This window comes from Equus przewalskii, chromosome 13, assembly GCF_037783145.1.
Source record: "Equus przewalskii isolate Varuska chromosome 13, EquPr2, whole genome shotgun sequence".
NCBI classification, from domain to species: Eukaryota; Metazoa; Chordata; class Mammalia; order Perissodactyla; family Equidae; genus Equus; species Equus przewalskii.
In genome coordinates this window covers 3883811-3910861 of record NC_091843.1, presented here as the reverse complement: position 1 = coordinate 3910861, position 27051 = coordinate 3883811, and the positions used below count along the sequence as shown (strand labels likewise).

The following is a 27051-nucleotide window of genomic DNA, read 5'->3' as shown; positions in this document are numbered from 1 at the left end:
CCCCTACATCCCGGAGCCCACGGAAATGATTCAAACTAGCCAATTCTAAGCCTGCTTACCCTGCCTGCTTACCCTGGTCCTTCCTTGCTCTTGCCCACAACAAAGGCTCTTGCCCACCGTTCTCCCTCCAACCTTCTGCCTCCTGACCGACACTGGGGTTTCCCCACGTGGTCCTGCGTGGTGCGGCGTGCCTCCTGTTTCTAGGGAACTGTGAGTACAAACTTCTTCCTTTACAAGAGTCATTCTGTGTGTGTGTCTTACCATCCCTGATTAAAACAAATCCCAGGTACGCTGACGGCAGCTGGTGCAGTGAGCAGGCTGGTTTGGCACCAGATGGAGAGGCTGTGCCTTAAACTGCTCTTGGCTTACTAACTGGATCCAACAGGCAGCAGCCATTGCCTGGGGAGGCATCACTGGTTGTTGGCACACCTACCCCTTGATGGCTGCTGCATTGTGTTGCCTTTTCGGGGTGTCGCTAAGGATTCCCAAGCCAGACTGTGGATCTTGAAAAGCTGAGTTCTTCCTGAGCTGCTGCGCAGGCTGCCGTGTTGAGTGTCTGAGACTGAGTGCACAGGCACTCGACATTCTTCTCCATGTTGACAGAGCACCCAGGAGCCAAGACAGATTGCCTGGGGTATATAGGTAATTGACAGCATCAGTTTCTCCAAAAGCTCCCTCCAAAGGGGATGAGGAGTGACTACCCTCCTAGTGCCATGGGATGGGCCTGATCCATGGACCAGGCAGCACTGACCAGCGGAGGGGCCGAATGAGTCATTTACAGAAAGTGTCCAGTGTCTGGAATGTTCTGTGCTCCAGAGCACTGCATAAACCACTCCCCTTCTCCTTCTGAGCCGATCAGATTCTAGCCTGTTCCATGGAGCAGTGGGAGAGTGCTCCACCTGCACACTCTCTCGCGTGTCACAGGCCATCTGTGGGGTCAGTATGAGGGCGTCCTCAAGGGACCATGGCACCCCGCAAACGTCATTGTGCAGGTTGCAAACCTCTCTGCTGTTGTCTGCTTATTACTGTCACAACTCATCCTCTGACCCAGTGGGATATCAAGGACCCATCCCTGGATGTGAGTGGTTCAATGTTTAATGAAACAGGGGAAGGGGAAGGAACGTCTGAGTCCAGCTCTCCCCAAACTCCTGAGGATGTGGCCTCATTAATGTTCAGAGGCGGCAAGCCCAGCCTGAGAGGGGTGTGACCATCAGGAGTCCGGCTCTCTCAGGAATGAAGGTCTGGGTTATACCACCAGCTAAGCACAAAGACCCGCCAAGCGGGTAGGTGAGGGTGAGGGCAATTTGGAATGGGTAGTGGAGGAAGGTGAGAACGAAAACCAGCTGTGGCCCTGAGAACAACTGCAGCAATGGAGACTGGTTGGTTTCACCAACCTTCCTTTTCAAAGTTACCCTCTTGCCAAGAAAAGAGGCCAACAGGAAGCATGGAGGAGCTCCTTCCTGGACCTGTAGAGCTGTGTGGTGCAAGAGTGGACCATGGTGACTGTGGCCACGGCCCCTGCTGCTTCCCCTCCGGACCCACTGCCTCGCTTTCACAGAGACCACACATCCCCGAGCCGAAGACTGAGCACAGGGTGGGGAGAAAGGCAGGCCCACTCCAGCAAGATGTGGGAGTCTTCCTTTTAGCTTGCAAACTCCTCATCTGCTTGACTGAACCGTTCTTGGAACCGAGCTGCAGTCTGAGACCTTCCCACACAGTTCTCTATCCTTCCTTCTCTCCTTGCACAGGTGTCTGGCCTGCATTGTGAACTGAAGGCTCTCTCTGTCTTCTCCTCCCTGCACCAAAAAATCTGCAGCTCATCTAAGCCAGGCGTGGCATCTGCTTCTCGGTGAACCCACACGAATGCAGGTGTGTTATCTCTTTCTGATGCAAAACACTGGGGGCTGCCACTGCACTTCCAGCTCCATCTGTTCCGTTTCTGTGGCCACCTCAAAATTTAGTCCAAACTCAGGCAGTGTTAAGGGGTATCGTTTATTGGATTCTCCAATCTCAACAATATTTAAAGAAGTTTTAAAGATTTTAATACTTTTTGCTATAAAGTTCTTGTGTGATTTCTTTGTTAGATGCTTTGAGTTTTTTGGTTATTGTTGTGTTATCTTTTCTGGTTGATTATTGCTGGTGTGGATAAATGATTTTGATTTTTAGAAACTGATCTGGTATCTGGCAACTCTCTTATTCCTTCTATGAATTCTATGACTGTATTTTATGCTTTCTATATCGTTGATCATATCATTTGCAAATAATGACAGTTTTGTCTTTCTCTTTTCCATGCTTTATTACTACTTATTTCTTTCTCTTATCTTCTTATGTTGGCCAGAACTTCCATTACCATGTTCAACTGTATTGGGTAGCTGGCACACTTTTTTATTCCCAGCCCACAGAGAATGATTCTGGTTCTGTTAAGCACGGTGTTTGCTATAGGTTTTTAATACAGAGGCTTTGTAACATTAAGGAAATTCCTTATTTTTGGTAAAAAAATAAAAACTTTCTTCCTGCAACCAAAGAAGAAAAGTTAACTTTCTCCCTTAGTTCACTAATTTAGTGAATTACGTTGTTACATGTCTGTGCAGGGTGTATTATTATTTTTAATACCCTACATGATTTAGATAATGTGTCAGAGACAGCTGGTTGGTCCTTTATATTCATTTTCTCTTGCTTCTGTAGGAAGAGGACCCCCCCCCCATTTTTAGCTGGATGCATGGATACACCGAAGGAAAATTACATTTCTCCGCCTCCCTTACAGCTAGATACGGCCATGTGACTAAGTTCCGGCCAATTGGATGTGAGTGGAGATGACGTGCAGGGTGTCTACACAGGCCTGTCTAAAGGGAAAATGAAACTCCTTGTTGCTCCTTCACCTCTTCCTGTTGGCTGGAGTGCATGTAATGGACAAGGGAACACCCTACAGATCTCAGAGCAGAAAGATAGAAGGAGCCTGGATCCCAATGGTGGGGAGCCCAGACCAGCCGGGTCTGTTTCCTGAGGCAGATGGACATTTCTATCTTGTTTAGAGCGATGGGTGGCAGGGGAGGAGAATCTGTTTAGCATCCAAACTTGTATCCCAAATAAAACAGTCAAAACAGTTATTGAATATTTTCCTTGGGGATTTTCAACTATATTCACAAGCTATAAGGACTCATATTTTTTAAACATTCCTTATCTGGTTTAAACTTCAGGTCATATTAGCCTCCTAAAATGGACTGGGAAGCATTCCCTCTTTGGGAAGGGCACTGTGGCCTGGCTGCGCACCATACGTCGCAGCTCCCTCTCCGGGCGCCTCCCTGTGCTGCCAGGCCCGACAGCCAAGACCGTCTTGCAGCGAGAGTTCTGTCTGCGACGTAGGTTCCCCGTCTGCTGTTTTTGCTGCTGTGGGTGGTAAGCACCTGAGTGCCCAGTACCCAGTTCTCCGGGTGTTGAGAAGTAGCCAGGGGATATCAAGTTTTTCTAGGTGCAGACCTGCAGCCCACGGAACCCTGGAGCCAATGATGGCAGCAAAAGTGCCTTAGCGTCTGCTTCTTTCTGCATTATTTGGGTTTGCTCTTTTGCTCTTTTTCTATTTTTTGTATTTGATTTGAACACAGTTCATTTCTCTTTATTTTCTTGTAATTTATTTAAAACAAAATTTCCCTCTAATTTCCACCTTAGCCATGTCCCCCAACTTTCCTTTATTCATGTAGGGCTTTCATCATGATTTCTTCCCCAGTCGAAGTGTTATTTGTTAGCATGTTTTTAGTTTTCCGATACAAAGGATTTTTTCAGCTATCTTTGTGTTGATTTCCATTTGTATCCTCCATATGTCTTCACTCCTCTTTACAACTGTCCGTCTCTTTGTCTCCCCTGAGGTCTTCTGGGATGCTGCTTTGATCGGATCTTTCGACTTCCTGATTTGTTGAGTCCATTTTGTTATTCAACCCATCTACGGAGTTCTTTCTGTCAACGATCAGAAGCTCCCAGCCACGTGTCTCCAGCTGGGTCTTCTCTCTAACTGCTTGTTCGGTCTTCCTGTTTCCAGGAGCCTCCCTGACCTCTGGGGAAGTCTTTATTGTGGGCAGGCCTATTTATTTGGCTGCACTGGTCCAAGCGGTTCAGTTCTTCCTCTTCGCAGGTCCTGTGCAGTCCGAGTCCCAGCAGCCCCTGCGCACTCACGGGGGCGCGGCCGATCTCGTGATCCCGCGGACCTGGGACCCGGGGCCAGTCCTTCCAGCTTTCTCTGATAATGAACCTGCTACAGTGGGGAACACATCTCAGGACAGCAGGCTCCTCAGGTACATTTTGGACACGATCATTCCCCATTTTCTGACCCCCCATTACCAGAAGTCATTTTCTCCGAGCCGAGCCCCGTATGCGATTCACTGCTGGCTTACCCCCCAGCTCTCCTTCCTGCAGCTCCTCTGGGGAAGTCAGAGCTGGCGCTGGGCTGGGGGAGCTCTGCTGTGATTGAGCGACCCTTCTGTACGCCCGGAGATCAACCAAGGTCAAGGCATTTGAGATTCAAATGCCTAACTTAACAAAATACTTTTTTCTGTTGGAATTTCCCCCAACTTCTTCTCTCAAAAAATTTCAAGTATACAAAAAACTTGAAAGAGTAACGTAATAAATGCCCATACACTCGATCCAGATTCACCAATTATTAAAAGTATGTGACATTTGTTCTCTTTCTCTCTCTCCTGCTGTCTTACACAAAAGACAGCTTACTATACGCTTTCTTTTGCATCTTGCTTTATTTGGATGAATATTTACTGGAAATCACTTCATTATCAACTCATAGAGATCTTCCTCAGTCATACACACATACATATATATAATTTTCTGTTACATAAGTTCAGTTCTTACATTTATTGATATAGCTGATATTTTCGTGTCAACTCCTATGTCATATTCACTCCGTGTTGTTTCATTCTCTGGATGATTGGTTTGTTTTTCTTTTGTATTTCTTTTGCAAGTGAGGGGGTTTGTATTTTGTTTCTAGTGGTTACTTTTCAGTTAATGACTTTCATGAGGCCCTCAGGCCCTTGTCCTTACTTGGGTTTCTGCTATTTTGTTGGCCAGCTTTGTTTTTATTTTAAGATTGGCACCTGAGCTAACAACTGTTGCCAATCTTCTTCATTTTCTTTTCCTTTTTCTTCTTCTTCTCCCCAAAGCCCCCCACAACATACTTGTATATCCTAGTTGTGAGTGCCTCTGGTTGTGGCACGTGGTTCGCCGCCTCAGCACGGCTTGATGAGCAGTGCCATGTCTGCGCCCAGGATTCGAACGGGCGAAACCCTGGGCCGCTGAGGCGGAGCATGTGAGCTTAACCACTCAGCCACAGGGCCGGTCCGTGTTGGCCAGCTTTGAATGCATCCTGGACACCCACCTGTTCCATCCGGGAGAATCAGTGGGCTCACTGTCCTCTCCCCTTGCCTCCCCAACCTCCCCCTTTTTAGTTACATTATTCCTACTTTGTCCGAGCATGTGAGATTTACAGACATTTCCTCCTCCCTTCCCCGATCTTTGTTTTACAGTCAGACCCACAAATAATATATTCGAGGCACCAAGAGTCCATTTGCCAGTTTCTCCAATCATCTCCTTATTGGATAAAGCTCATCCTCAGGAAGGACCCATGAGCAAAGTATTCCCTAAGTTTCTCTAAGTATTTTTTTTTTTAAGATTTTATTTTTCCTTTTTCTCCCCAAAGCCCCCTGGTACATAGTTGTGTATTTTTAGTTGTGGGTCCTTCTAGTTGTGGCATGTGGGATGCCGCCTCAGCATGGCCTGATGAGTGGTGCCATGTCTGCGCCCAGGATCCAAACTGGCAAAACCCTGAGCCGCCGAAGAGGAGCGCGCAAGCTTAACCACTCGGCCACGGGGCCCGCCGTCTCTAAGTATTTTTAAAGCTGTTTTTCTAGCGTCTTAATACTTGAAGGATAACTTGGCTGCATATAAAGCCATTGGCTTACACTGTCTAACCTTGAGTTTCTTAAAAATGTTGCACCTGGGCCAACTGGGTGGCATAGTGGTTCAGTTCCCATGCTCTGCTTTAGCAGGCCAGAGTTCCCCAGTTTGGATCCCAGGCCCAGACCTAGCACTGCTCATCAAGCCATGCTGTGGCAGGTTTCCCACATATAAAATAGAGGAAGATAAGCATAGATGTTAGCTCAGGGCCAGTCTTCCTCAGCAAAAAAAGAGGAGGATTGGTGATGGATGTTACCTCAGGGCCAATCTTCCTCAAAAAAAAAATGTTGCTCCCATGTTGTCTTGCTTTGTATGATATTCTCAAGAAGTCTTTGTCTAAACCAAAAATCACAAAGACTTTCTTCCAGACATTTTATAGTTTTAGATTTCACATTTAGGTTGATGATCCACATAAAAAATTATATTTATATAAGTTATATAAAGCTATGTGTGATGTCCATCATCACATCATTTCTTAAAAGACTATCATTTAAATTTCTCTTGCCTCTTGTCGAAAATTAATTGATCACATATGTGTGGCTCTGTTTCTAGACTCTTTGTTGTCTTTTACTGATCTCTACATCTATCCTTCCACCAATACCACAGTGCCTAATGAGGCTACTACTGTAGCTTTAGAATAAGTCTTAAAATCACGTGGAGAATGGGGCTGGCCCGGTGGCGCAGCGGTTAAGTTCGCACGTTCTGCTTCGGCGGCCCAGGGTTTGCCAGTTTGGATCCCAGGTGCGGACATGGCACCGCTTGTCAAGCCATGCAGTGGGAGGCATCCCACATATAAAGTAGAGGAAGCTGGGCACGGATGTTAGCTCCGGGCCAGTCTTCCTCAGCAAAAAGAGGAGGATTGGCAGCAGTTAGCTCAGGGCTAATCTTCCTCAAAAAAAAAAAAAATCAGGTGGAGTGAGTCCTCAAACTTCGCTCTTCTTTTTAAAATTGCTTTGGCTGTCATAGGTCTCTGCTGTTCCACTGAAATTTTAGAATCAGGTTTTCAATTTCTACAAATAAAAAACTTGCTGAAGATTTTAGGTGGGGTCGGATCTCTAGATCAATTTACGAAGAATTGAAATCTTAACCATATTGACTTTCCTCATTCATGGACACTGTGCGTCTCTTCATTTATTGAGCTTTTGTTTGGTTAGTCCCATCAATATTTGTAGTTTTCAGCACACAAATCTTGCATATATTTTGATAGATTTTTTTCCTATCTTACAATTTTTGGTGCTATTATAAATGGTACTGTTTTTTATTTTTAAATTTTAATTTCTGAGTGTTCATTGCTAATGTATACAAATAGAGCTGATTTTTGTATGTTGATCTTGTAACCTGTAACTTTGCTAAACTCATTTACTGATTCTAGTAGTTTTTTGAAGAAGAAGAAGATTGGCCCTGAGCTAACATCTGCTGCCAATCCTCCTCTTTTTGCTGAGGAAGCCTGGCCCTGAGCGCACATCCGTGCCCATCTTCCTCTACTTTATACGTGGGACACCTGCCGCAGCATGGTTCGCCAAGCAGTGCCATGTCCACACCTGGGCTCCAAACCAGTGAACTCGGGGCCGCTGAAGTGGAACGTGCGAACTTAACCACTGCTCCACTGGGCCAGCCCCTCTAGGAGTTTTTTGTAGTTTGTCTGTCATAACTCATAAGTTGGAAAGTGTTCCCTCCTTTTCTATTTTCTGAAGGATGTGTATATATTTGGTATTATTTCTTCATTAAATGTTTGGTACAATTCACCAGTGAAGCCATCCGGGCCTGGATTTTTCTTTATGGGAAGGTTTTAAACTGTGATTTCAATTTCTTTAATAGGTATAGAACCGTTCAGGTTGTTTCTTCGCGAGTATGCTTTGGTAGTGTCTATCTTCCAAGAAATGTGTTTATTTAAAGTTATCAAACTTACTGACATTAAGTTGTTCAAAATATTCCCTTATTATTCTTTTAATGTCTATCAAATCCGTATTAATGCCCCTCTTCCTTCCTCGATACTGGCAATCAGTGGCTTCTTTGTTGTCAGGTGAGTGAGAGGTTTGTTGATGGTATTGATCTTTTCAAAGAACCAGCTTTTGGTTTTATTTATTTTCTCTATGATTTTCCGTTTTCTGTGTCATTGGTTTCTGCTCTTATCTTTATTATTTTGGTTCTTATGCTTGCTTTGGGTTTAATTTTCTTCTTTACAGTTTCTTCAGGTAGAAGCTTAAATTATTGATTTATCTTTCTTGCTTTCAAATAGAAGCATTTAATCTATAAATGAACCTCTAAAAAATGTTCCTTTAAGCAATGCGTTAGCTGCATCCTACAATTTTGTTACATTGTGTTTTTATTGTCATCCAATTTAAAATAGTTTCTATTTTCCCTCATGAGTTCCTCTTTGACTCAAGTGTTATTTAGAAGTTTGTTGTTTAATTTCCAAATATTTGGGAATTTTCCAGATATTTTTCTGGGGTTAATTTCTAATTCAATTCCTTTGTGGCCATAGGACACATTTGTCACGATTTAAATCCCTTGTTTCAAGGCCCAGCGTGTGGCGTGTCTTGGTGGACGCTCCGCGTGCACCTGAGAGGGGACGTCCCCTGCTGTTTGTCAGGAGCGTGTCCTATAAACGTCCATCGGGTCAGCTTGATGGTGCTGTTCAGATCTCCTACAGCATTACTGCCTTTTTTTCCTAATGAATTTTAAAGAGCATTGAAGTCTCCACGTATAATTGTGAATTGGTCTATTTCTCCTTTGAATTCTATCAATTTCACTGCACGCGTTTTGAAGGTTCACGCACACATAGGCTTGTTATGGCTTCTTGATAAGTTGATTCTGTATCACTGACCCAGGGATATTCCATCTAATGTTGTCTGCTTGGTCCACTGTCATAGATCCAATCCAAGATTCTTTTGACTAGTGTTCCCATCCTTTTACTTTTTACTTACCTATGCCTGTATACTTAAAGCAGAGTTTTTGTAGATAGCATATAGTTGGGTTTGCTCTTTTGTCAAATCTAATAATTGGATATTTATTTGGGACGTTAATTGTGATGTTTAGACCATTTATAGTTAATATAATTATTAATATTGCTGGATTTAAAGCTATATCTTACAAGTTGTTTTCTGTTTGTTGCATCTGCACTTTTGAATTAACTGAGTATTTTTTTATGATTCCTTTTAATTCCATTATTGGCTTATTATTACACCTCTTTTTTTAAAAGTTACTGGTTGTCCTAGGGTTTACAATATACACCTCTGACTTATCACAGCCCACCTTGAACAGCATTGTACCACTTCATGTATGGAGTAAGAAACTTCCAGCAGCATATCACCAGTTCCTCCCTTCCATCCTTTGTGCAACTGTTCATACATTTTACTTTTACGTATGATATCAACTCCAGAATAGATTGTTACTCTTTTTGCTTTGGACAGTTAATAATCTTCTAATGTGATTAAAATAAGAAAAAATATATTTTATATTTACCTTTATTTTTTACCATTTCTGGTACTCTTCATTTCTTTATGTTAACTAAAGTTTCTTTCTGCCATCCTACTCCTTCTGCCTGAAGAACTTCCTTCAATGTTTCTTGCAATGCAGATGTGCTGGCAATGAAGTCTCTGAGTTATTGCTTGTCAGAAAAAATCTTTATTTTACTTTCACTTTGGAAAGATATTTGTACTTGGTATGGAATTTTTGGTTGACTGCTTTTTTTTTTTTCTTTGGTGAGGAAGATTGGCCCTGAGCTAACATCTGATGCCAATCTTCCTCTTTTTGCTTGAGGAAGATAGTCGCTGAGCTTATATCTGTGCTAATCTTCCTCAATTCTGTATGTGGCACGCTGCCACCACATGGCTTGCTGAGTGGTGTGTCAGTGCATGCCCGGGATCCAAACCTGTGAACTGTGGGCCACTGAAGCGGAATGTGTGAAATTAACCACTACGCCACTGGGTCGGCCCCTCGGTTGACTGCTTCTTATTGTTCAGTACTTTAAACGTGCCGTTCCTTTTCTTCTGGCTTGCACAGTCTCTGATGAGAAGTGTGCCTGACTTCTTATCTTTGCTCTTCTGCACATAACATGCATCTCTCCCCTACCCACGCTTCCAGATTTTCTCCATCTCTGGTTTTTAGCAGATTGATTATATTTTTCCCTGTGTTTGTTTTTTACTCTGAGGGGGAGGGGGCTTAGCTTTCTTGGGGTTCTCTAAATTTTGTGCATATGTAGTTTGATGTCCTTCATTAGTTTTGGAAAATTCTCAGTCATTAGGTCTTCAAATATTTCTTTTTTTTTTAAATTTTTTTTTCCTTTTTCTCCCCAAAGCCCCCCAGTACATAGTTGTATATTCTTCGTTGTGGGTCCTTCTAGTTGTGGCATGTGGGATGCTGCCTCAGCATGGTTTGATGAGTGGTGCCATGTCTGCACCCAGGATTTGAACCAATGAAACACTGGGCTGCCTGCAGCGGAGTGCACAAACTTAACCACTCGGCCACGGGGCCAGCCCTCAAATATCTCTTCTGCCAGTTTTCTCCCTCTTCTCCCTGTTCCTGTCATCTCTAAGTGTCATCTGTTTACAGCTTCTTTCTTTCTCTTTTTTTTTTTTTAAAGATTGGCACCTGGGCTAACAACTGTTGCCAATCTTTTCTTTTTCCTGCTTTATCTCCCCAAACCCCCCCGTACATAGTTGTATATCTTAGTTGCAGGCTTCCCAAACCCCCCGCCCCCCGTACACAGTTGTATATCTTAGTTTCAGGTCCTTCTAGTTGTGGGATGTGGGACACCGCCTCAACATGGCCTGACAAACAGTGCCATGTTTGCACCCAGCATCTGAACCCTGGGCCACTGCAGTGGAGCGTGCAAACCCAACCACTCGGCCACGGAGCCGGCCCCTACAGCTTATTTCTTAACAATGGGTTGTTTTATTCTCGCTTTTTTTGTTTACTCACAATTTTTTTATTGAATTCCAAGGCATCAAATGTAAAACAGAGGAGTTTGTGGTCAACAGAACTTACGCCTGGAAATGGGCACACCTTTTCTTCTGTCAGGCTGTTAATATGGTGACAGAAGTCCAGCTGGGCAAGAGTTGAACTGCGTTTGGATTTTATTGTTGCTGTTGTCACCGTAAGGGTACCACAGGTTTCACATTCTCCAGCAGTGGGCTGAGGTGCCTTATGCTTAGAGTAATGGTTTAAGTGCCAGATTTTTTTTTTCAGTTTAATATTTTATTTTATTTCCTATAAAGTAACAAGACTTATTGAAATGGACTGATTATAGTCATTAAGAAAGTCTCCTGGATCAAATAGGGCATCCACTTTTCTCCTGAACCTGGCCTTCCAGACCATTTTGGCCATTTCTTTAAGGCTTAGCTCTAACGAGGAGGCTGATCCACTCTGCTTCTTGGTGATTCTGAAGTAGATCATTGCTAAAATACTCCAAATCCTAGTGGAACGAAAAGAGAAAGAAGCATTGAACTGGAGAGAGCTAAATTCAAGGAGACTTTTGCATATATCTGTGAATCTGTGCACCCATTATTTCCCCCCACTAGAGCAGTGACAGCTTTTAAATGAATAGAGGAACCAATGATTGGGGCACCTGCAAGTTGGGTTTGTTCCTTTTTTTTTCTTTTAACTTTTTTTTAAATTAAGATTATGATAGTTTACAACCTTGTGAAATTACAGTTGTACATTATTGTTAGTCGTGTTGTAGGTGCACCACTTCACCCTTTGTGCCCTCTCCCTACCGCGCCCCCCTTTCCCCTGGTAACCACCAATCAGATCTCCTTGTCTATATGTTAACTTCCACCTATGAGTGGAGTCATATAGAGTTCGTCTCTCTCTGTCTGGCTTATTTCACTCAACATAATACCCTCAAGGTCCATCCATGTTGATGTGAATGGGATGACTTTGTCCTTTTTTATGGCTGAGTAGTATTCCATTGTGTATATATACCATATCTTCTTTATCCAATCATCAGTTGCTGGGCACGTAGGGTGGTTCCACGTCTTGGCTATTGTAAATAATGCTGTGATGAACATTGGGGTGCATGGGACTCTTGGAATTGCTGGTTTCAGGTTCTTAGGATAGATACCCAGTAGTGGGATGGCTGGGTCATAAGGTATTTCTATTTTTAACTTTTTGAGAAATCTCCATACTGTTTTCCATAGTGGCTGCACAAGTTTGCATTCCCACCAACAGTGTATGAGGGTTCCTTTTTCTCCACAACCTCTCCGACATTTGTCACTCTTGGTTTTGGATATTTTTGCCATTCTAACAGGTGTAAGGTGATATCTTAGTGTAGTTTTGATTTGCATTTCCCTGATGATTAGTGATGATGAGCATCTTTTCATGTGTCTATTGGCCATCCGTATATCTTCTTTGGAGAAATGTGTGTTCATGTCCCCTGCCCATTTTTTGATCGGGTTATTTGATTTTTTGTTGTTGAGCTGTGTGAGTTCTTTATATATTATGGAGATTAACCCTTTGTCGGATAAGTAACTTGTAAATATTTTTTCCCAATTAGTGGGCTGTTTTTTTTGTTTCAATCCTGTTTTCCCTTGCCTTGAAGAAGCTCTTTAGTCTGATGAAGTCCCATTTGTTTATTCTTTCTATTGTTTCCCTCATCTGAGGAGTTATGGTGTCTGAAAAGATTCTTTTGAAACTGATGTCAAAGAGTGTACTGCCTATATTCTCTTCTAGAAGACTTATTGTTTCAGGCCTGAGCTTTAGGTCTTTGATCCATAAAGTGCCAGATTTTTTATTAGTATCCCTGATTCCCCCTGAGCTTTCAGCCGTCCCTGCCCACCTGTGCCACAGAGATGGACTCTCTTCATCCTCCTGCCCCTTCCCCTGTGATGAGTGCTGATTCTTTACTTGACGCTATGCTTGTGGTGGGGCAGGGAGGTCCCTCTGCTGTCCTGGCCACATGCAGACTTAGGCCCTGTCTGACGGGCCTGGGGGAGAGAGTTTCTAAGCCTCAGTGACCCTTCTCCCTGGGGCACACAGAATCTGCCTAATATTGTGGTTGTTCTTGGTGGGATTTCCCTCCCCATCTCTCAGTGTCAGCAGACCTCTGCTTGCTATAGGTGTGTGATTCTGGGCCCAAGAGAGTTTCCTGCCTATCAGTTAGGGTCTAGTCAGGAGACAGAAACCACACAGGAAAATTTGAACAGAGAAAGCTTAATATTAGGGATTATTAACTATTTACAGGGGATTAGCTACTGATGAGGGATAAAAGAGAATTCTAAAGAATACTTTAGGGGGCCTGGCCCCGTGGCCAAGTGGTTAAAGTTCTGTACACTCTGCTTCGGTGGCCCAGGTTCACAGGTTCAGATCCTGGGTGTGGACCTACTCCACTCACCAGCCATGCTGTGGAGGTGTCCCACATACAAAAAACGAAGGTGGCTTGGCACAGATGTTAGCTCAGGGTGAATCTTCCTCAGGGGGGGCCAAAAAAAAGAATACTCTAGGGCTGAGGGAGAGTACCCACAGAAAGAACAACTTAGTTGGGGGGTCCTTTCTCCAAGGCTGGGATTCAGACGTCCCAGGCAAGAGTGTGACTGGAGCTCACTGGATGGTGGAGAATTTCCCTGGGCTGTCCACAGCCACTGGACTAAGGGTGGCAGGCAGGTAACTACTGGCCAGAGCTAGCAAGCTCCAAGCCCATGCTTGGGTACTGGTGGGCCACAGATGGTAGGCAGGGAACTGAGCTGGGACTGGCTAAAAATGTGCTGGTGGGTGACCAGTGAATGTCTTGCACACATACTGCTGGCAGCTGCACTGTGGGAACAAGAAGAAAAAGGACACATCACGACTAGGAGGAGAGGCCCCTTCCTCCCATAGTATCTGTCCAGCTCCTTCTACTGGCAAAGATCATTATAATGCCAGTGGACAAAGGAAAAACGTTTGCAGGGTTCAGCTCCTATATCCCAAGCAGGGCAATGAAGGTTGGATTTGGAACTGAGAGGCAATAAATTGATAACTGACACAGTCCACCCCTTTGGCTACTCAGCTTCCATAGGCGGCCTTCTATACAGATTAAACTTCTGTACAACAAATCAACTCTGTATTCCACCAAAGTACAGCTGTCCTTTCCACAAGGGAAGACGTTATGATCACCCTCTCCTCAACGTGAGGAGAAGCACTGTCCCAACAGCCATCGTATCCATTACCGGCCATATTAATTACTCTTCAATTCAGCCACAGCCCCACTGAATATTCTGTTACCTAAAGAGTAAATTGTAAAATTAACCTCTGACTATTTGGACATAAAATAATAATTGGAATAAAGAGAAACAAGAAAATAGCATGCACAAATAAAAACATATATATAAATCAAAAAGAAGACATGCAAAGCTACTACAGTTCTCATTATTGGGTATAATTATTGGTATAATGAGCCACGCCCCCTTCCACACCTTGATTTTCAAACTCCTAGCTCTGGGGGAAACAGCACCACACAATGGTGTCTGCATTGTGTGACAGAACCCCACCCTTTCATGGTGTCATCTCCCAGCAGGCGCCATAACTGAGTCTTCAGAAAGCCATTCCATGTTTCCATTGGGCCAGCCACTCCTGGGTGATGGAGAATGTGATAAGACCAGTTAATGCCATGGGCATGGGCCCAATGCTGCTTCTTTTGCTGTGGAATTAGTTCCTTGGTCAAAAGCAACGCTGTGCCGAGTGCCATGATTGCTGTGTGAGTTCACAGTGGAGCTGAAAGAAGCACCAGGCGCAAGGAAGACAAAGCCAGTCTCAGATCCAGGTCAAGAATATGTGTCTATTCCTGTGAGGGTCACTCTCTGTCCCCTCCGTGATGGAAGAGGTACAATATAATCAACCGGAAACCAAGTAGATGGCCACCCCTCATGGGGAATAGTGCCTCATTAGGGGCTCAGAGTTGGTTTCTGCAGCTGTCATATTAGTCACTCAGCAGCAGTGCTAGCCGGGTCAGATGGGGTAAGGAGACGTCCACGTTACTGAACCCATGCATAAGCTCCAGAGCTGCCAGCATGGCCACTTCGGTCATGGGTCCGTTGAGCCTGTGGTGGCTGGGAAAAGGCTGATGGACACCCACAGAATGTGTCATTTTGTCCACCTGATTGTGAAGAGCATCCTCTGCATGGATGCCCTTGGTGGGCATTCACACAGGACACAAAAATCTTTACAGTCTACTCCCATTCTGAGATCTATACATACACTTCTCTAAACTTCCTCATTATTACTTTTCCAATGCTGTTCCTTTTAAGACCAGCCAAATCATCAGTCACTGCCCATAAATCAGTGTACATCCATTCTTCGGTCATTTCTCGCACCAAAGCGCACAATCAGACGTGCTGCTCAGAGGACTTCTCTTCACCATTGTTCCGAATTCAGGGTCACCCTGACTAGGGCTGTAGGGCTGCAGCTGTCCACTGTTGGGTGCCAACAGCATGTCGTACAGACCCATCTGTGAACCAGGCTCAAGTTCTTTCTCCCTTAGTCAACCGGCCGTGAAGAATTTCCCGTGAGCTCATCGCCCGGACTGGGGGAGAGGAGGCGAGGCAGCAGGAGCCTGAGCCCCCTGCGCATGCGCCCTCTGTGTACCTTCAGACACGCCCAGGTTTGGCCTCTCGTATGCAATTGCCGCTTGCTAATCTGCTGCTGCTGTGTGCACCCAACTTTATGGATAAGGAAAACCACGCCCAGTTCATCACGGAAACTCAGGCTGTGTGGTCACCTGATGTCCCATTGTTTAGCTTTCTGATTCAGGCCGGAAGCTGTTTCTTAAAAGGAGAATCATTATACGCAAAGGAGGGGATGTATTTGCTCTAAAACCCGATTAATCTGTGCTGTAATTCTCCTCTTGGTGCTTTCCACAGGCTCTGTACAGCATCCCTGTTTGCCACAGACATTCCCAGTGTCATTGGCTCTGCTGTATCCTAAGGCTCAGGTGGTAGAGCAGGTTAGACCGCTGCACGGCCTTCCCCTGCTCTGGTCTCCACTAAAATGGGGAGCTCTCCAGGATGGTGATGGTCAAAGGGTCAGAGGGTCACATAAATGTGTGTGTGTTGCCTCCCAAATCTGAAAGGACCCCCCGAGCATTGTGCCTCTTTTTTTGGTGGAAGGTTGTGTGAGGTGCATTTGTCTCTAATCTAGGAAGAGATATCCTGACATGCTCCAAACCATGGAAGCCCCAAAATCAGGAAGTGGCAGACCCCTGAAATTTTATGGGGTTTATTGCTCACCATATGACTTGCATATGTCTTCTTAAGACATCTAGGGGCCGGCCCATGGCCGATTGGTTGGGTTCGCGCGCTCCGCTGCGGCAGCCCAGGGTTTCTCTGGTTCGGATCCTGGGCGCCGACATGGCACCGCTCATCAGGCCAGGCTGAGGCCGCGTCCCACATACCACAACTAGAAGGACCCACAACTAAAAATACACAACTATGTACTGGGGAGCTTTGGGGAGAAAAAGGAAAAATAAAATCTTTAAAAACAGAAAGACATCTAAAGTATTTGCTGCTTCCTGTTGATGAGACATATCAGCATAATGTCAGTGTAGAAGATCAGTGTGATGTTTTGTGGGATGTCAAGGTGGTCAAGCTCTCTACAGATTATATCATGGCAGCGAGCAGGAGAGCTGACAAAGCCAGGAGGCAAGCTGTTACTCCTACTGCGGGAGTGCGGGGGGTCACGGACGATTGCATCTGGCGGTCCTTACAAACTGGTATGGAGAAAAAGACATTAGCTAGATTAATAGCCACCTCTCAAGGGCCAGGAGCTGTGTTGATTTGCTCCAGTAAAGACACCACACTCGGGACGGCAGCTGCGACCTGAGCATCCGCTTGATTCAGTTTCTGCCAGCCGGAGTCATTCTCCAGGTTCCACCTGACTTCTGCAGTCCACACGCTGAGTGAAGTGGGGATGTGACAGATATGACAACCCCTTCCCTTCACTCTCTGAATGTGGCATTAACCTCTAGAAGTCCCCCTCACATGCAGTATTGTTTCTGGTTTACTATTTTGGTGCGGAGGGCAAGTTTCTGGAACCTACACTGAGTTCTCTACCACAGTGGCTCTTGTTCCATGGGTCAGAGAGCCAATGTGGGCATTCTTCCAGGTGCCAGGTATATCTATTCCAATTATGCATTCAAGAATTGAAGAAATATCAATTGATTTTTTGACAAGGCCTTTTTCAATGGAAAAAGAACAGTCTTTTCAGCAAATGGTACTGGGACGACTGGCTCTCCATGTGCAAAAGGATGAAGTTGGTTCCCTACTTCACACATGGACAAAACTGAACTCAAAATGGATCATAGGCCTAAATGAAAGAGCTAAAACTACAAAACTCTTAGAATAAAATACAGAAGCAAACCTTTGTGACATTGGGTTAGGGAAAGCCTCCTTAGATATGACACTAAAAGCACAAAAGAAAAATTAGGTAAACTGAACTTCATCAAAATGAAAAACTTTGAGTGCACCTAACACTGAGATCTTGAATCCCATACTCCAATAAAGGAACCAGGGTTCCCGGGATAAATGGCTGACTCTAGGACCACCCAAGGTGTGAACACACAAGGGGAGCCTGAAGCAGTTTCTAGTGGTAGAAAGTAAGAAAGTTATTACACACACACACACACACACATACACACACACAGAATGATGGAGTATGTTAAGGGAACCCAGGACCAACCGAAAGAGCTCCCAGTCCCAATGGCCAGAGCTGGGACAATCTGAGCAACAAAATAAAGTTGTGTTGGCTTATAACGCAAAGTATAAAAATATCAATGAGTCCATGTTGATATAAATAAATGATTGAAGAAATAAATAAACGGGGGAGAAGAGACAAATCTCCCATGCAGAAGAATCCTAAATAATTTATGTAGATATTCTGCCCTTGAGGAGCTGGCATAGCTCCCCAGTCCTTTAATGAGGCTGCATATAGTGCTTTTTTCCAAAAAGGACAAGAGTATGGAAAGAGTATGGACAGGGGGCTGGGAGGGGAGTAGCTTTACAACAGAGAAACCTGACACACACTGCCTCAGCCAGGTGGTCAAGGTCAGCATCAACAGTGATAAATCACGTTCACAGGATGTACCTTGATGTGACGTGATGAAAATGGCACTTTACCTCTGTGGTCTTCCTCCAAAAAACACATAACTCCAGCCTAATTAAGAGAAAGACATCAGACAAGTCCCAGTAGAGGGACACTCTACAACTCTGTAGGCATTTACCTGGCCAGTACTCCTCAAAACTGTCAGGTCATCAAGAACAAGGAAAGTCTGAGAAACTGTCACAGCCCAGAGGAGTCTAGGAGACATGGTGACTAAATGCAATGTGGTGTCCTAGACGGGATCCTGGAACGGAAAAAGGACATTTGGTAAAAACTAAGGAAATCTGAAGAAAGTGTCAATATTGGTTCATTAACTGTAACAAATGTACCATACAAATGTTAGACGTTAATCATAGGAGAATCTGGATGTGGGGGATGTGAGAACTCTCTGTACTAGCTTCACAATTTTTTGGTAGATCTAAAACTGTTCTAAAATTAAAAGTTCATTTTTTAAAAAGCTAAAACTTCTATGCTTCAAAGGATGCCACAAATAAAGAAGAGACGACCCAGAAGATGAAGTATTTTTCTTAATAGAAGAGACAGGCCTGGAGAAGCAGGCCGGGCTCGCGATGTTGAGCATTTCTCATGTATTTCTCTGTCCGTCTTCTTTCGTGAGGTGCAAGTTCAAATTTTTTGCACACTTGTACTGTTCCATCAATTGTCTTCTTATTATTGAGTTTTGTGGGTTTTTTTTTTTTTTTTTTACTTAAAACAACAAAAATTTATTATCTTAATAGTTGTGTGGGTCAGAAATCTCACAGGGTTAAATCAAGGGGTCGGCAGGGCTGGATTCCTTCTGGAGGCCCCAGGGGAGAACCCATTTCCCTGCTTTTCTAGCTTCTGGAAGCCACCTGCATTCCTTGGCTTGTATCCCCTTCCTCCAGCTTCAAAGCCAACAGTGTAGCATCTTCCAGTCTGTCTTTCTCTGACTCTGACTCTGCCGCCTCCCTCTTCTGAGGACTCTGTGATTGCACTGGGCCCACCTAGGTCGCCCTGTGCAGCCTTCCCATCTCAAGATCCTTGACTTAATCACAGATGCAAAGTCCCTTTTGCCATCTAAAGTAACACATTCATTCATACGTTTTGAAGATTAGAACTTGGACATCTTTGGGGGAGCCATTGTTCAGCCTACCACATCCACAGTCTACTGTCCAGTGAAATAAGCTAGCGATAGAAAAATGCACATAGATTCATCCCATTTATGTAAGAAAAACCACTATTATTATTGAGAGGTTTTTTATTGAGGTAACATTAGTTCATTATATAAATTTCAGGTGCACATCATTATATTTTGACTTGTGTATAGACTGCATCGTGTTCATCGTGAAAAGTCCAGTTGCCATCCGTCACCCCACACATGTGCCCCTTTGCCCCTTTTGCCCTCTCCCGACCCCCTTCCCCTGGTAACCCATCTGTTCTCCGTGTCTGTGTGTGTGTTTGCTGTAATTGTTCTTTTTATCTTCCACATACGAGTGAAATCACACGGTAATTATCTTTCTCCGCTTAGCATGATACCCTCAAACTCGACCCATGTTTTTGCAAATGGCAAGACTTCACCTTTTTTATGGCTGAGTAGTATCCCATTGTATATATACCACATCTTCTTTAGCCAGTCATTCTTTGATGGGCACTTCGGTTGTTTCCAAGTCTTGATTATTATAAATAATGCTGCAATGAACATTGGGGTGCATATATCTTTTAGAATTTGTCTTTTCATGTTCTTTGGATAAATACCCAGAAGTAGAATAGCTCGATCATATGGTAGTTCTATTTTTAATTTTTTGAGGAATCTCCATACTGTTTTCCATAGTGGCTGCACGAGTTTGCATTCCCACCAGCAGTGTATGAGCGTTCCCTTTTCTCCACATCCTCTCCAACACTTGTTATTTTTTGTTATAATTGAGTTTTAAGAGCTCTTTTATGTTCTAGATCGTTCTTTGTCAGATATCTATTGTGAATATCATCTCCCAGTCTGTAGCTTATCTTTTCATTTTCTTTTCATGCTGTGTGCTAATACATGCAATAACATAGATGAATCTCCGAAACATTATTTTGAGTTAAAATTGCCTTACACAAGAAAGTTATACCATATGATTCCATTAACAAGAAGTTCTAAAGCAGGCAAGGCTAATCTCTGGTGGAAAAGATCGAAACAGAAGGAAAGGCCCTGATGTCCGCGTGGTTCAGACCCAGGGGGAGCCTCCGTCAGGCCAGCGACTACTGTGTTCTTGGCTTCTGCCCTCCTAGCAGGTGTTGAACATAAATAGCTGTCCATTCAGGCTGTTTTACCCAGGTCTTAGTTTACAGACTGTAGTAGGAAGAATAATGGCCCCCGAAGATGTTTACGTCCTAATCCCTGACATCATACATGTGAATATCTTAATGTTACATCACAAAAGGGAATTAGGGTGGCTAATCAGCTCATTTTAAAATAGGGTGGTTATCCTGGATTACCCGCGTCGGCCCCACATAATCACCTGGGCTCTTAAAAGCAGCAGCTGAGATGTGTCGTAGAGATGCGATGACGGAAGAGGTTCGAAGTGCGAGAGGGACTAATCTGCTGTTGCTGGCCTTGAAGACAGAGTAAGGAGGTCAGAAGTCAAGGAGCGCGGGCAGCCTCTGGAAGCTGCGGATGGCGCTCAGCTGACAGACAGCAAGGAAGCAGGGACCTCGCTTCTACAACCTCAGGGAAGCGACTTCTGCCAGCAACATGAATGAGCAAGCACAGGACCCGCCCCCCCCAGAGGCTCCAGAGGGACCGCGGCCCTGGTGACACCTTGATTTCAGTCAGTGTGGCGTCGGGCTTCTGACCTACACAACTGTCGGAAATAAACCTTGTTGTTTAAGCCACTATGTTTGTAGTGATTTGTTACAGCACCAATAGAAAACTAGTACACAGACCAAGATATGTCCCCATGACTCTATTAATTCATTACATTCTGTCTCTCCAAGCATATCATACAGACGATTTCTAAATACCTCTTAGTACATAAGTATGTCTTAATAAACCCTAAACCCAAATATGTTCTATGTGCATTTTTCTCACCTTAATACCTTTCTCCTCTCAAACATGCTGCCCCCAGGACATGATGCTGCTCCCTAGATCTACCCCCACCCCACCCCAAGCTGAGCCCCCATCACTGTGCTCTGGTCCGAGCCAGGCGCTCCTTGGGCCTCTGCCTCTCTGTGATCCTGGGTCTTGCCACCACCATTTTCCTGGTTTTGGAGAAACAACTAGAAGAGTTTAAAAAGTGGTTCCTGGGGCTGGAGGGAGGGGAGGATAGAACTGACTTTTTCATGCGAGAGAACAGCCTCTTTTAAGACTTTCTCCTCAACAAAGCACAAAGGCAAGGTTTACAAAGGCCAAATGATCGAAAACCAAAATCCGTACAGATAAGCGAATGGTTGCTTAGTTAGGCCTGTGGGTGGGCTGTTCTGGGACCGGTTGGCTGCAGCGGTGCACACGGTGGGCTGGTCACTGCGCTATGAACTTGTGGTTTTTCTAAAGATGGTGTTGGCCAGTCCAGTCTGTTACGTTTTGGTTTTTCTCGGAGTTGTGCCCATGTGCTGTCCATTCTCTGCTGATGGTGGCAAAGCCAACCAAGGGCATGGAACCAAAGACAGAGGCCAGCACTGTAGTCAAGGGCCTTCCTCAGTTTCCCCTGTTGGCCATATTCTGCATCAGGCAGAGATAGGAGCAGGTATTAGGCGTCAGGGTTTAGGTTGGACTGACATGGGTTTCTAGGCTGGGACCTCCCCTGCCCTGAAGGCTGCAGCTGTGGCAAGGGCTAATGTGCAAGTGGGTTATTTGGGGAAGTTATCCAAGGAAACAGGAATGGGGGCTGAGGGAGTGAGATGGAGGGAGGGAAGTCAATAGAAGGGGGTGTCAGGAAATTGGTCTACTCTGTAGGCCACTGAGTCTCAAAACGGCTGAGAGGATGGAGGAGGCACCCCGAGGCATGGGGTACAGAGAGCTGCTTGGTTTCCTTCTGGCCTAGGACGGTGTGTCTGTCTTATCAAGGCAGAGGCTCAGACTGAATGATATTTGCTCAATGAGATATTGTGATCCAAAAGTACATGCAAGTACCTCGGACAATGGCAAACTCGACCACCACCAGCACTCTGCCTTGGAGAAGCCAGCCGCTCATCCTGAGAACATGTGAGGGAACCAGGAGTTCCGCAGGTGAGGTGGCAGCCGTCACCTCACTCTTGAGTTTGTGTGATTACCTTGATGCGCTGTTGCTATTTGGCATGTTTTCTCTGCAGGAGGGGACCAGAGTTGTTCCTTCATACTTACAGCCTCCTTGGGCAGCTGACAAAACTCGACCTTGGCACTGAGGCTGGGGCTTGGTAAAGCCCCAGTGGTCATATTTTTTACAACTTCTGTCACGAAGGAAGTATTTTTTACGATCCTTATCACTTCCTCCATTTTGGGTTCAGGAACCAAGGGCTATCACATTAGCGGCTATGAGGTGTCATGGGCAGAACCTTTAACTAGAGGGGTGTCATCTTTCTTGATATCCCCAAGCTTGCCTACATGCCCAACTTGCCAGGAAGTGACCTCCTTACTTTCTGTAGGCTGGGACCTCACGGCTTCCCGGAGCAGCGGGCAGACACCTTTCCCAGAGGGGGCAGAGCAAATAAGTGAGTGAGGCATGGCGGGCACGGGCATGGTTTACAAGTCTGGTTTATGCAGCAATATTCTGGAAGGAAGGAGGGAAGACACTGACTGAGCCCACGAAAACAGATCCAGCGCTATGGAGAGGAAAGTCACCTGTTCGGCAATTCCTCAGAAAGTTAAACACAGAATTACCATATGACCCAGCAAGTCTGCTTCCAGGTAGATGCTGAAAAGTAACAGAAGCAGGACTCAAACAGATACTTGTCTATCCGAGTCCCCAGCAGCGTTATTCACAAAGCCAAAAGGAAGCCGCCCAATTGTCCGTCAGCAGATGAACAGGTAAACAAAATGTGGTTTATCCACACACTTGTTACCGAACCTGAAGTGAGTTCGCTCACCTGGTGCGCAGCAAGCCAATCTCTGACACCGGGGGTGGTGGAAGAAAGTAGGAATTTTATTTTTGCACAGGGCTGAGCAAGGAGAGAGGGCAGCTAACGCTCAAATCCCCAACTCCCCGAAAAGCTAAAAGGAAGGGTTTTCATTTGGGGTTTTAGGTAGGGGAGGGGGAGCATATGGCCTGGCTCGTCGGAGCTTTCCCACCAGCCTGTCTTTGGCCTTGAGACACTTGCAGAGAGGAGGGAGCCCGTGACCTTGCTGGTCATCAGCTTTCCCACCAGCCTGTATCTCTTTGTGGGGAGGACATAATCCAGGTGCTTGTCCTTGATGGTGTCTGTCTCCATGGAGGATAGTGGATTCTGGAGCCAGGAAGCCAGAGAGTAAGCAGGGAACAAGTGTTTTGGTTTTAACCCCATATATGCTGGGTTTAAAGTAGGGAAACTGATATCAGGGTCAATATCACAATGCGATATTATCCAGCTATAATATTCTGATACACGCTAACCTTAATGACACTGAAACCCTAACCCTAACCTTGAAAACATGCAAACTGAATAAGCCAGACAAAAAATTCATACATGATTCCACTTATATGAGGTATCTAAAATAGGCAAATTCAGAGACAGAAAGTAGAATCGAGGTTCCCAGGGGCTGGGGGAGGGGCCGGGAGTTCGTGTTGAACGGGCACAGAGTTTCAGTTTGGGAAGATGAAAAAGTTCTGGAGACGGAGGGGGGTGATAGTTGCACAGCAGTGTGACTGTCCTTAATGCCACTAAGCTGTACACTTAACAAGGGTTAAAATGATCAATTTTATGGTATGTATATTTTACTAAAAATGTTTAAAGAGGAAAGTGACTTGGTACAGACAGTTTGTTTAACATTTGACCACTATTCTGGGTAGTTTTGTAGACAAGGCAAGCCATTATGTCATATTTTCAAAGAAGCATGATCTTGTTAAGATCTTCGGATAATTCATTAGCCTATAATCTATATGATCTCCCAATGGATATTCTTCCTTAATACTGATTGTTTTCATTCAATTAGAGCATGATATCATTTAAAGAGGGTTTCATTCCAGTTTGTACAAGAATAGCCTAGTAAACTAAATATTAAAGATAGATCAGGAGAAAAGAGCTAGGGCTCCTTCATGTCTCTCAGAAAAAATAACATTAAAAAATACCAGCTATGTATGTTATGCATGAATAAAAAGTTATTTAAAAGACCAACGGTACTCTAAAACAAGTAACTTCAACTGGTTTTTCTCATTGTTTATCACACAAACCACAAAAAGGAAAAATATGAAGAATCTGAACAATAGAATAAGGCTGATCTAACACAGACATGTCACACTCCACCTCTGACTGCCAGAAAAATACTGACCGGACCCCGACAGAAGGCACATGCATTTACTTCTCTTCTCTCCAAAACTCTGTTAAACTCGTTAAAATAAAAGAAGAAGAAGAAGAAAAAAAGAACATATAGAGAATTTGTTCAGACCTCACAATTTTGAGAGAAGTTTCTAGAAATTGTATTGCCAGCCTCCACAATCTTGAAAGAAATTTCTAGAAGTCAGGTCCAGACTGACTGAAAACTTAAGCAGAAAAGACTAAAACCCACAGGATGAGACTGTTCTGAGGTTAAGCCCTGGTGGAGTAGATGGGAAGTGACCCCTCTGGACAGCACTCAAGGAAATCAACTGAAACAAGACACAGTGGCTCATCTCCGCGGTCCGCGGAGGCCGGCACGTAGCTTGCTCTACAGAGAGGAGCTGATCCCGGGGCAGAGCAGAGCGAGTCGGGTCTTGAACATTCCTGGGGAGTGGAGGGCACAGCAGTGAAAAATTTCAGGGAAAGACCAACTAGATCTGTGGGAGGGGGGCTCCTGTCCCTCCGCTGCCTCTCGCTGAGGAGATAAAAAAAAGGGCGGAGCATAACATGGTCAGAAATAGGGAAGGCACCAGCAACAGAAGCAGAAATGCAGGCAGGGCTCCCACCCCTGCTCGTCTGGAGGGCTCGCAGGAGACGCAGGCAAGCTGCAAGAGGCAGACTGGTCCTGTCTCCCCAGGGTCCCTGCAGACATGGCATGAGGGCATCGCAACGGAGTGAAATGCACTAGGGTGCAGATGAGACTCAAGGCGCACTGGAGAGAGAGCAGAATGGTAAACATTGTCCGTGAAAATGCTGCTATTCCTTGTCTACTCTCAAATAGGACTTGAGCCTTTCTGAGTGAAGAATTAGGTCCCCGACAGGTTCTTGGGTAAATGCAAATTAGCTCATAGCTCACTGGGACTCTTCAGAATCATTGTGGAGGGAAAGAGGTGTTTTCACTAAACAGCTGGAGTCTCTCATGCATCACTTAGAAATGGAGTTAGGCTGCTGTTGACAGAGTCTAGCCCGCGGCTTAACCAAGTAAAGATTTGTTTTCCTCTCCCACAGAAGATGTGTTCAGCATGGGGGGGTGGGGATGGTAGGGTGGCGGCAGGTTCCAGCCCCTTCTGCCTTTCTCTAGGCCATGCTGAGCATGAGATGTCTGCCCTGAAGTTCACCTCCTGGTCTGAGATGGCCACTGCGCTTCCAAACGTTAGCTGCACATTCCAGGAAGGAGGAGGGGCCAAGGCGGAAATCTTGAAGGAGCTGACCCAGCTCCTTCAAAGAACCTTCTAGAAGTGCCACCGATGACTCTCACTAGCTTCTCCCTAACCACCACCAGCAAGAGAGCTGGAAAAGGCCTGCTGGGTTTTGAAAGGAGAGAAGAAGGAAATATTATATATTAGGAAGACAACTAGCAGTCCCCCAATTGAGAATGTAGGAAACTTGTGGGTATTTTCTTTCTTTTTAGACAGAAAATCTTTTATTGTTTGCAGGTATATGATTTTCTTTCTTTCTTTTTGTTTTTTGAGGAAGATTAGCCCTGAGCTAATATCTGCTGCCAATCCTCGTCTTTTTGCTGAGGAAGACTGGCCCTGAGCTAACATCCATGCCTATCTTCCTCCACTTTATATGTGGGACGCCTGCCAAAGCATGCCTTGCCAAGCGGTGCCATGTCCACATCTGGGATCCCAACCAGCAAACCCCAGGCTGCCGAAGCGGAACGTGCGCACTTAACCACTGTGCCACCAGGCTGGCCCCTGATTTTCTTTTTTACTAGGAAGATTGGTCCTGAGCCAACGTCTGTGCCAATCCTCCTCTACTTTGTACGTGGGATACCTCCACAGCATGGCTTGATGAGTGATATGTGGGTCCATGCCCGGGATCCAAACCCATGACCCCAGGCCACTGAAGCAGAGTGCGTGAAGTTAACTATTACACCACCGGGCCCACCTTGATATGATTTTAGTTTGTGTGTATGTGAGGAAGATTCACCCTGAGCTAACATCCACCGTCAATCCTCCTCTTTTTTTTGCTTGAGGAAGATTAGTCCTGAGCTAACATCTGTGCCAAACTTCCTCCATTTTGTGTGTGGGACACCTCCACAGCATGGCTGATGAGTGGAGTAGGTCTGTGCCCAGGATCTAAACCCGTGAACCTGGGCTGCCAAAGCAGAGTGTGCGGAACTTTAACCACTCAGCCACGGGGCGGCCCTTGAATTTTTTTTTAAAAAACCTTGCGGATATATTTGCTCTCCTTAGAAAGTAAGAAAGCAGTCAGCAACGTGGTGGAGTGAGCTGTTCCCTTCGTCTCTCTCCCTTTTGAACTACAAGTAAATGGACACTCACCCACCAACCGAGGGAGCCCACACAGGACTCCTGAGAGACACACGCAGCTATACAACTGAGGGTGGATGGACTGGCCTCCCGGGAATGGCAGAGATAGGTGAGCACACCCTGCTCTACCCTGGTAGCCCTGTACACGCACACGAATGCTTTTCAACCTGGTGCGAGTACCAGGAAAGTGGGAACACACAGCAGGGCGACCATAAGAGGAGGAGGCAGTAACCCTTAGCCCCCACTCGTGGTCGCTCTCCCCACAGAGATAGGGAGCCCTCCACACCCCCGTGTTGTAAAGGAGCAGCCA

The 27051-nt window shown here is 45.2% G+C and overlaps 1 protein-coding gene and 1 long non-coding RNA gene across 2 annotated transcripts in view; one reads left to right on the top strand and one right to left on the bottom strand.

Annotated features, from left to right (window-relative positions):
- Positions 1–4148: 4148 nt before the first annotated feature.
- On the top strand, positions 4149–20872 carry LOC139075246 (uncharacterized). The gene is made up of 2 exons (XR_011525440.1): positions 4149–4286; positions 20457–20872. It is a non-coding gene; the product is annotated as an uncharacterized lncRNA (long non-coding RNA).
- Positions 11133–27051, bottom strand: part of LMAN2 (lectin, mannose binding 2) — a 57013-nt gene continuing 41094 nt past the window's right edge. Inside the window, exon 8 of the mRNA XM_070570259.1 lies at positions 11133–11371. Coding sequence (XP_070426360.1) covers positions 11355–11371 — 17 coding nt within the window. The 3' untranslated portion in view covers positions 11133–11354. The remainder of the gene's footprint in view (positions 11372–27051) is intronic.